Source organism: Nerophis ophidion, linkage group LG13, assembly GCF_033978795.1.
Source record: "Nerophis ophidion isolate RoL-2023_Sa linkage group LG13, RoL_Noph_v1.0, whole genome shotgun sequence".
NCBI classification, from domain to species: Eukaryota; Metazoa; Chordata; class Actinopteri; order Syngnathiformes; family Syngnathidae; genus Nerophis; species Nerophis ophidion.
Window position 1 is genome coordinate 45325953 of NC_084623.1, and position 10424 is coordinate 45336376.

General features: G+C 36.6%; 2 protein-coding genes across 2 annotated transcripts in view; one reads left to right on the forward strand and one right to left on the reverse strand.

The window, feature by feature from the left end:
- Positions 1-248: 248 nt before the first annotated feature.
- On the reverse strand, positions 249-6510 carry dnaaf1 (dynein axonemal assembly factor 1). Its single transcript, XM_061919481.1, has 2 exons — positions 5463-6510; positions 249-949 (listed from the first exon to the last, which is right to left on the reverse strand). The coding sequence occupies exons 1-2, from the start codon at positions 6346-6348 to the stop codon at positions 327-329; spliced, it is 1509 nt and encodes a 502-aa protein (XP_061775465.1). The 5' UTR covers positions 6349-6510; the 3' UTR covers positions 249-326.
- A 1280-nt stretch (positions 6511-7790) lies between these two features.
- mrpl44 (mitochondrial ribosomal protein L44) overlaps positions 7791-10424 on the forward strand; it is a 9697-nt gene continuing 7063 nt past the window's right edge. Inside the window, exon 1 of the mRNA XM_061919032.1 lies at positions 7791-8008. Coding sequence (XP_061775016.1) covers positions 7833-8008 — 176 coding nt within the window. The 5' untranslated portion in view covers positions 7791-7832. The remainder of the gene's footprint in view (positions 8009-10424) is intronic.

Here is a 10424-nt window from a genome sequence, read left to right on the forward strand (position 1 = left end):
AAAAGTTGCGTGAATAAACGTGTGGGATGGCACCATCTGCTGGATCTTTTTTTTCCCATTGGATAGTGCCATCAAAATTGGACACATCACTAAAAAAAATCCCTATTGTTTCTGATTTTTTGTTTTTATACCAAACCGTTTCGTCAAAGCATGTTGATGCTGGAAAATGTTGAGACGACACCTCTTTGCCGAATTGACAGCGGATAGCGCCATCAAACCACTTACTTTTTAAACTACCTTTTCAAACTAAAAATAAAGTTGTAAACACTGAACTGCCAACAAACGATCAAATATATTTCTTGGGATGCCAAAAAACGAAACAAATTTCATTCCAGCTCCTCAATCAGGCAGCGTGGTGGACATGATATCAGACTCGTATCAGACTTTGCACCGGTTTCAAGCTCATTTGTATCACCTGAATATATCAGCGCTGAATCCTGAGGCGCTTCGGTTGTCTTACTGCCGCCAATAAAAAGCCAGGACTTATCTGGGCCAGAGTGGATGCTCTCACTCCCGACTGCCTCCACATTGTCATTGCCATCCCCTGAGATGACTTCTATCTTGGGTTTGAACTCCTGGTCCGAGGAGAACAAATCCGCCAGGTCTTCTGAGTCCACATCCTCCAGATCGGGCAGGTCATCAATAAGCAGCGGCTCGGTCAGAGGAATACTTTCCAGCTGTTCTGCATCCACCAGTTCAGTCACCAGTGGCCCAGGACCAGATCCAGTTTCACCAGGAGCTTCGACACAAAGCTCAGCTCTTTCTGACTGGTTCCCATCGTCCTCCACGGACTTTTCGCCATGTTTCTCTGGATCTTCTTTGCAGAGCCGCAGATTTATTCGGTTTTGTGTAAACTCTTCTTGAGCATCCAGGGTATCCTGCACAAACCCTTGGATTTTCTCAGTAACGGCGTCCTGATGAGAAGCTTCTGGATCGAGGGAAGTCTCACCTGAAAGAGACCGCACTGTTAGAGTTGGAGTGGTATCCGAAGGTCTTTGTTAGCTCTTCTTCTGCCTGCACCTTTGGGGGGTTAAATGTACAAAACCCAAAACCGGTAAAGTCGGCACGTTGTGTAAATCGTAAATGAATTCGTGCTTTAAATGGGACAATGAAAAAGTTAAAGTACCTATGATTGTCACACACGAGGTGTGACAAAATTATTGTCTGCATTTGACCCATCACCCTTGATCACCCCCTGGGAGGTGTGGGGAGCAGTGAGCAGCAACTTTAGCTGTGCCCAGTAATATTTTTTGCTGATTTAAACCCCAATTCCAACCCTTGATGCAGAGTGCCAAGCAGGGAGGTAATGGATCCCAATTTTTTTTTTAATAGTCTTTGGTAGGACTTGGCCGGGGTTTGAACTCACAATCTACTGATCTCAGTGCGGACACTCTAACCACAAGGCCACTAATTCTTCAGGACCACCTAACAAAGATGAAGAAACCTTCTGGAGGAAATGTCATTGCTAAAATTAAACAAAAATGGAGCTGTTTGGCCACAATATCCAGCAATATGTTTGGAGGAGTAAAGGTGAGGCCTTTAATCCCAGGAACACTATTCCTACCGCCAAGCATGGTGGTGATAGTATTATGCTCTGGGCCTGTTTTGCTGCCAATGGAACTGGTGCTTTATAGTGAGTAAAGGGGATTATGAAAAAGGAGGATTACCTCCAAATTCTTCAGGACAACCTAAAATCATCAACCGGGTCTTGTGTGAAGTTGGGTGTTCCAACAGGACAATGACCCCCAACACACGACAAAAGTGGTAAAGGAATGGCTAAATCAGGTGAGAATGAAGGTTTTATAATGGCCTTCCCAAAGTCCTGACGTATGGATAATGCTGAAGAAACAAGTCCATGTCAGAAAACCAACACGTTTAGCTGAACTGCACCAATTTTGTCAAGGGGAGTGGTCAAACATTCAATCAGAAGCTTGTGGATGGCTACCAAAAGTGCCTTATTGCAGTGAAACTTGCCAAGGGACATGTAACCAAATATTAACATTGCTGTATGTATACTTTTGACCCAGCAGATTTGCTCACATTTTCAGTAGACCCAAAAGAACCAAACTTCATGAATGTTTTTTTGGGACCAACAAGTATGTGCTCCAATCACTTTATCACAAAAAAATAAGAGTTGTAGAAATTATTGAAAACTCAAGACATCCATGACTTTATGTTCTTTACAAGTGTATGTAAACTTTCGACCACAACTGTATATATATATATATATATATATATATATATATATATATATATATATATATATATATATATATGTATGTATATATATATATGTATATGTATACGATTCGATTCAATATCGATTCTTAGGATCGCAATTCGATAATATATCGATTTTTTCGATTCAACGCGATTCTTGATTCAAAAATGATATTTTTCCGATTCAAAACGATTCTGTATTCATTCAATACATAGGATTTCAGCAGGATCTACCCCAGTCTGCTGACATGCTAGCAGAGTAGTAGATTTTTTTTTAAAAAAGCTTTTATAATTGTAAAGGACAATGTTTTATCAACTGATTGCAATAATGTAAATTTGTTTTAACTATTAAACAAACCAAAAATGACTTATTTTATCTTTGTGAAAACATTGGACACAGTATGTTGTCAAGCTTTTGAGATGCGATGCAAGTGTAAGCCACTGTGACACTTTTGTTCTTTTTTTTTATTTTTATTTTTTATAAATGTCTAATGATAATGTCAATGAGGGATTTTTAATCACTGCAATGCTGAAATTATAACTAATATTGATACTGTTGTTGATAATATTCATTTTTGTTTCACTACTTTTGGTTTGTTCTGTGTCGTGTTTGTGTCTCCTCTCAATTGCTCTGTTTATTGCAGTTCTGAGTGTTGCTGGGTCAGGTTCGGTTTTGGAATTGGATTGCATTGTTATGGTATTGCTGTGTAGTGGTTTGTTGGATTGGTAAAAAAAAATAAAAAAAATGTTTTAAATATGTTTTTTTTTTTTTAGAAATGACAATCGCTTCTGAATCACACAACGTGAGATTCGCGATTCGTATTCAAATCGATTTTTTCCCACACCCCTAATATATATATATATATATATATATATATATATATATATATATATAAAGTACAGAGACATCCTGGATGAAAACCAACACTTCCCATCCAATTTGATGGAGCTGTAATTCCTGCCAAATGTGCATCATCAAAGTATTGAGGAAAGTGTCTAATTTCCAGGTGCACTGTGTGAGTATAAAGCAGACCTGGGCAAATTAAGGCCCGGGGGCCACATGCGGCCCGTTGAGCTTTTCAATCTGGCCCGCCGGACATTTCCAAAATATATTTTGAAACTGTAGCTGCCATTATGATGTGCAGTCATGTTTTCTAATGACTGTAAGTCTTCAACTACACAAAGTCTTTCAATGGTTGGAATCTGCGCTTAAGGATGATATATCAGTTATTATGGTCATCTAATTAGTTCCTATGGTCATCTTAATTAGTTGCTATGGTAATCTAATTAGTTACTATGGTCATCTAGTTAGTACCTATGGTCATCTTAATTAGTTGCTATGGTAATCTAATTAGTTACTATGGTCATCTAGTTAGTTACTATGGTCATCTTAATTAGTTGCTAGTGTAATCTAATTAGTTACTATGGTCATCTTAATTAGTTGCTAGTGTAATCTAATTAGTTACTATGGTCATCTAGTTAGTTACTATGGTCATCTGAAATAGTTGCTATGGTAATCTAATTAGTTACTCTGGTAATCTACGTCACAGCAGCTCAGACGAGGCACCAAGCAGTGTGGGAAGCATTTCCACGGATGCGGAAGGAGACTTTCACAACAAAAAGCTCTAAAGCTTAGTGATATATAGAATACAATAGAAAGTACTCTGTTGATCCCTAGGGGAAATTCAGCAAATATCAGATTGTATGTTGGTTTATTTTGTACCCTTCGCGTTCATATTTCACTGTTTGTTGCTATTTTGTGGCATTTCACTTTATTGTAAAATATGTCGCTTGAAAGGGGGTGTGACATTCATATTTTGTCAATATTCAGTGTTTTATCGTTCATAGAAAAAAGTAAAATTCCACTACGTTTTTTTAAGGTGGTCGGTCATAACGTTTTTAGTATTCAATCAGACATTGTGAGGTTTTGTATTAGTGTTCCTAAAGATAGATACACCGGCCCCCGGACACATTTTTTTTCTCTAAATGTGGCCCCCGAGTCAAAATAATTGCCCAGGCTTGGTATAAAGCAGGGGTCACCAATGCGGTGCCTGCGGGCACCAGGTAGCCCGTAAGGACCAGATGAGTCGCCCGCTGGGCTGTTCTAAAAATAGCTCAAATAGCAGCACTTACCAGTGAGCTGCCTCTATTTTTTAAATTTGATTTATTTACTAGCAAGCTGGTCTCGCTTTGCACGACATTTTTAATTCTAAGAGAGACAAAACTCAAATAGAATTTGAAAATCCAAGAAAATATTTTAAAGACTTGGTCTTCACTTGTTTAAATTAATTCATTTATTTTTTTACTTTGCTTCTTATAACTTTCAGAAAGACAATTTTAGAGAAAAAATTCAACATTAAAAATGATTTTAGGATTTTTAAACACATATACCTTTTTACCTTTTAAATTTCTTCCTTTTCTTTCCTGACAATTTTTTTTATTGTAAAGAATATTGAATACATTTCAATTTAATTCTTCATTGTAGCTTCTGTTTTTTTTCGCCGAAGAATATTTGTGAAATATTTCCTTAAACTTATTATGATTAAAATTCAAAAATATTATTCTGGCAAATCTAGAAAATCTGTACAATATAATTTAAATCTTATTTCAAAGTCTTTTGAATTTCTTTTTAAAAAATTGTTCTGGAAAATATAGAAGAAATAATGATTTGTCTTCGTGAGAAATATAGCTTGGTCCAATTTTTTTATATATTAAAACAAAGTGCAGATTGGATTTTAACCTATTTAAAACATGTCATCAAAATTCTAAAATTAATTTTAATCAGGAAAAATGACTAATGACATTCCATAAATTATTTTTTTAATTTTTTCAAAAAGATTCAAAATAGCTAGTTTTTCTCTTCATTTTTTTCGGTTGAATTTGGAATTTTAAAGAGTCGAAATCGAAGATAAACTATGTTTCAGAATTTGATTTTCATTTTTTCGTGTTTTCTCCGCTTTTAAACCGTTCAATTAAGTGTTTTTTTCATCATTTATTCTCTACAAAAAACCTTCCGTAGAAGGAAAAACAATGTACGGAATGACAGACAAAAATACCCATTTTTTATATATATATATGTAGATTTATTTATTAAAGGTAAATTGAGCAAATTGGCTATTTCTGGCAATTTATTTAAGTGTGTATCAAACTGGTAGCCCTTCGCATTAATCAGTACCCAGAGAAGTAGCTCTTGGTTTCAAAAAGGTTGGTGACCCCTGGTATAAAGTGACGGAGTCACTCACCTCTCACCACTTTCTCTTTCAGGCGTTGTCTCTCCTGGGCTTTCTGTCGAACGGCAGCCAAGGCCTCCAAGCCTTCCTGGATTTTCCTCCTTTCTCGAGTGTTCCATCGGTCCCTCTCCTCGCGCTCCGCCTCCACCCCGCCAAGCGCCCACGCTTCTGCACACGCTCGGTCTCTGGGGAAGACGGGCCTGTCGTCGAGGAAAGTCAGCCGCTTGAGGCGCACGATCAGAGTCTTCCTGTAGTCGGGGATCCTTCTCACCACTTCGTTGCCCATCAGGGTGAGGACGCGTAGGTCCGGCATGGCTTCAAGTACGGGAAGGATCTCGGGGTCTTGTAAGAGGTTGTGGGACAGATCCAGCACACTGATGGATGGACACTGACTCAAGTGTTCTATGGCCTTCACCCCCGCCAGTTTGTTGTGAGCCATCTGCAGGGTACTCAGCTCAGGAAGGCTGGAGATGTTCTCGATGGTGTTGATGTAATTGTTGGAGACGTTCAGAGTGCGTAACCTTTTCAGAGCACCCAGGTTTTCCAGCTTGTGGATAAGGTTCTGCTGGAGGAACAGGCAGCGGAGATCGACCTGCGCGTCCAAGTTCCCGATCCGTTGCAACCCGTTGCTTTCCAACCATAGACATTTGAGTCCTGTGTACTCCTCCAGGTTTTCAATTGTGGAGAAACCCTTGTAGTGCAGATACAAGGTGTCATTCAGGAATGGCGTGGAATAAAGTTTGTTCTGCTTACAGTGGTCCTTTAAAAAGGTCTTGGTTATCCGCGGCCCTGGAAGCTTCTTTTCTTCTTCAGCAGGTGTTTCTTGGGCGTCTGCACATCCAATTGGAGTTCCTGTTGTTTTCTCCTTTGACGTTTCAGTCATCTCAACCACAGACATTGTTTAAAAAAAGAGTGTTTAGGTTTCTATTTGAGTGTACTTGCCCAGAGAGAGAGACTTTATCTGCTATTTCCCGAGTAACAAAGAGTTCAATGTGGTCGAAATGAACTTAAACTCAACTCAACTCAATGTTAGTTGATTTTTTGGTCACTATGGTAACACTTCGACTACCGGATATGTCCCTTTGGTTCCTACCGGACTACTTAACTAACACGCATCCCTTTAAAAATAACAACATACCGTCAGGGATTATATTTACAAGTAGTGCGTCAACATTTGGAATACACTGTCAGCTTTTTTATTCGAAAAGTAAGAGTTGCACATGTTTAAAGGGCAGGATATTGATATTTTTGCTATTATGGTAACGCTGCAACTACCGGAAGTTGTCACCTGTTGTTTACCGGACGAGTATACATGAAACACATCACTGTAAAATAGCAACATGACGTCAGGGATTCTATTTACAAGTAGTGCGGTAATGTTCAGAATACACTGGGAACATTTTATTCGAAAAGTAAGATTTACGTATGTTTAAAAGGCAGGATATTGATATGTTGCTATTATGGTAACAGTAACACGGCAGCTACCGGAAGTTGTTACTTGTTGTTTCTTACCGGCCTAGTATACGTGAAACACTTCCCTGTAAAATAGCTGCATGACGTCAAGAATTATATTTAAAAATAATGCGTTGACGTTCTGGTTCGAATACAGTAGATGGATATTCGTGTTTGTGCTTTCTTTAAAGAATGTAGCAACATTGTTATTTTTTACCATGAATTGATTAACGTGGACCCCGACTTAAACAAATTGGAAAAACTTATTCGGGTATATATATATATATATATATATATATATATATATATATATATATATATATATATATATATATATATATATATATATATATATATATATATATATGTATATATATATGTATATATATATATATATGTGTGTGTATATATACATATATATATATATATATGTATATATATATATATATGTATATATACACATATATATATACATATATATATATATTTGTGTATATTTATGTATATATGTGCATATATATATATATATGTATATATGTATGTATATATGTATGTATGTGTATATAAGTATACGTGTATATATGTATGTATATATGTACATATATATGTATATATATATATATACATATACATATATATATATAAAAATATATATATATTATATAAATTTAAATAACTTAAATTTGGAACACAACATCATCGTTTTCACAGCTTTTTGGTTGTTATAGGTAGAGTTTTTAATGTAGAGTTCTAAATCTTTTTTAATGGCAAGAAAACAGGTCCTGTATTGAGAAACTTACATTTATGAATATAAAACTTAGCAAATAGTATAATGATGTTGCAAAGGTAAAATTAATTTTCACATTTTTTTTTTCTTGTCACTTGTTTCCCACCCGGACTTGGTGGAGTGTGACGCACGTCATTAGCAACATGGCGTCGGGGCTGATCCTCAAAAGTGGTGCGGTGACGCTGGGAATGTTCTGCCAACGTTTTAGTTGGAATGTGACAGTCACGCAGGTCCGGGGGGTGAAGCGATGGATGAAAGCCTACACGCACCTGATGGCACTGAAGCTCAAGATTGAAGGTCCTCCACCGCCCAAACCAAGGTGAGGCTAACGTGTCTGCTAGTGATGGTCTCAAGGGGATCCATGTTTTGGACTCATTGAACATTTTGTGTTTGTTTACATTTTATAGAAGCTTGTAAACAAATGCTAAAATAATCATCTGTTGTTAACTCATTTGTGTTGAGATGTGGACGTCCCGAACAGTTTTGAAACAACTCAGAACAAACATTCTAATAAATTAGTCACATTTGCATATTTTTTGGTATAAATTGAGCAAAAAAAAAAAGATATCTTTCCCACATATTCTGGTGTGAAGTTCTTTTAGTTCAGTGTTTCTGAACCATTAGGCCGGGGCCCCATATTGTCAGGTTCAAACACTGATGACATCTATTAATCAGACAAGAAGCAAGGAACCATGCAGAGACAGAGTTCAATTTAGCTCATGAGGAGAACGCATGGAGCTGAACACTTAGTCACAGTCTCGCCCTACGCTCTAAGGTTCAGCTCCCGCGTCCCTCTTTTTATTCAGAGTTCCATAGTAAACATCACTGAGGCCGCCTCGCCTCTAAAAGGAGTGGTCACATATACTGTGCAAAGCAGGTCCAGGACGCACAGTACGTGACGGAATCTGCTGGGGGCCTTGTGATTTCGCCTTGTCCCTGCTTCGTCTGCGTGTTGTCATCTTATCTTTGTTGAGGTCCTTGAAGTCCTTGGCTTTTAGCGAGCGGTTCTAAACAAAGATAACATCTGCGACTGAGGCCACCCCTCAGACGAGAAGTTTTGTCCTTGAATAGATTAGAAAAAGTCTAACTTAAGCACAATAGTTAATAACTAAAGCAGGGGTCACCAACCTTTTTGAAACCAAGAGCTACTTCTTGGGTACTGATTAATGCGAAGGGCTACCAGTTTGATACACACTTAAATAAATTGCCAGAAATAGCTAATTTGCTCAATTTACCTTTAATAAATAAATCTATAGATAAAAAAAAAATTGGTATGTCTGTCTGTCATTCCGTCGTACAGTTTTTTTGTTTTTACGGAAGGTTTTTTGTAGAGAATAAATTATGAAAAAAAACACTTAATTGAATGGTTTAAAAGAGGAGAAAACACGAAAAAAATGAAAATGTCATTTTGAAACATAGTTTATCTTCAATTTCGACTCTTCAAAATTCAACCGAAAAGAATGACGACAAAAACAAGCTAATTCGAATCTTTTTGAAATTTTTTAAAAAATAATTTATGGAACATCATTAGTAATTTTTCCTGATTAAGATTCATTTTTAAATTTTGATTACATGTTTTAAATAGGTTAAAATCCAATCTGCACTTTGTTAGAATATATAACAAATTGGACCAAGCTATATTTCTAACAAAGACAAATCATTAATTCTTGTAGATTTTCCAGAACAAAAATTCTAAAAGAAATTCAAAAGACTTTTAAATAAGATTTAAATTTGATTGTACAGATTTTCTAGATTTGCCAGAATAATTGTTTTGAATTTTAATCATAATAATTTTGAAGAAATATTTCATAAATATTCTTTGTTGAAAAGACAGGAGCTAAAATGAAGAATTAAATTAAAATCTATTTATTAATCTTTACAATAAAAAGAATAAATTTACATGAACATTGATTTAAATTGTCAGGAAAGAAGAGGAAGAAATTTGAAGTTAAAAAGGTATATGTGTTTAAAAATCCAAAAATCATTTTTAAGGTTGTATATTTTCTCTAGAATTGTATTTCTGAAAGTCATAAGAAGCAAAGTTAAAAAAAAAAAAGATTTTATTTAAACAAGTGAAGACTAAGTCTTTAAAATATTTTCCTGGATTTTCAAATTCTATTTGAGTTTTGTCTCTCTTAGAATTAAAAATGTCGAGCAAAGCGAGACCAGCTTGCTAGTAAATAAATACAATTTAAAAAATAGAGGCAGCTCACTGGTAAGTGCTGCTATTTGAGCTATTTTTAGAACAGGCCAGTGGGCTACTCATCTGGTCCTTACAGGCTACCTGGTGCCCGCGGGCACCGTGTTGGTGACCCCTGAACCAAAGCAACAGACTTGTAATAATATAATCCAGTGCGCCTAATATATGAAAACAGATCAAAAATAGAGCATTCATCGGCAGTGCGCCTTATAATCCGGTGCACCCTATGGTCTGGAAAATACGTGATACGGTTTTGAGCCATATCGCCCAGCCCCTATTTCCACCACTCCTGGCTTCAACTGCCCGCCCACAAGTTCTTCAGAGCAGACGTCGAAACAAATGTCCCACAAACTGCAAGAGCCAAAATCTTTTCCTCTTGCATCTTAATCTTCTATGTGCTATAATTCCATTCATAAAACTTTGATTGCGCAAAATCATTGAAATGTCCACAAATACGCAGGCCTATGAGACATACCGGAATTGGAGACATGTTTATTACGTCATGTCTGCATGCGGGTCAGATTGCGCTCAAATT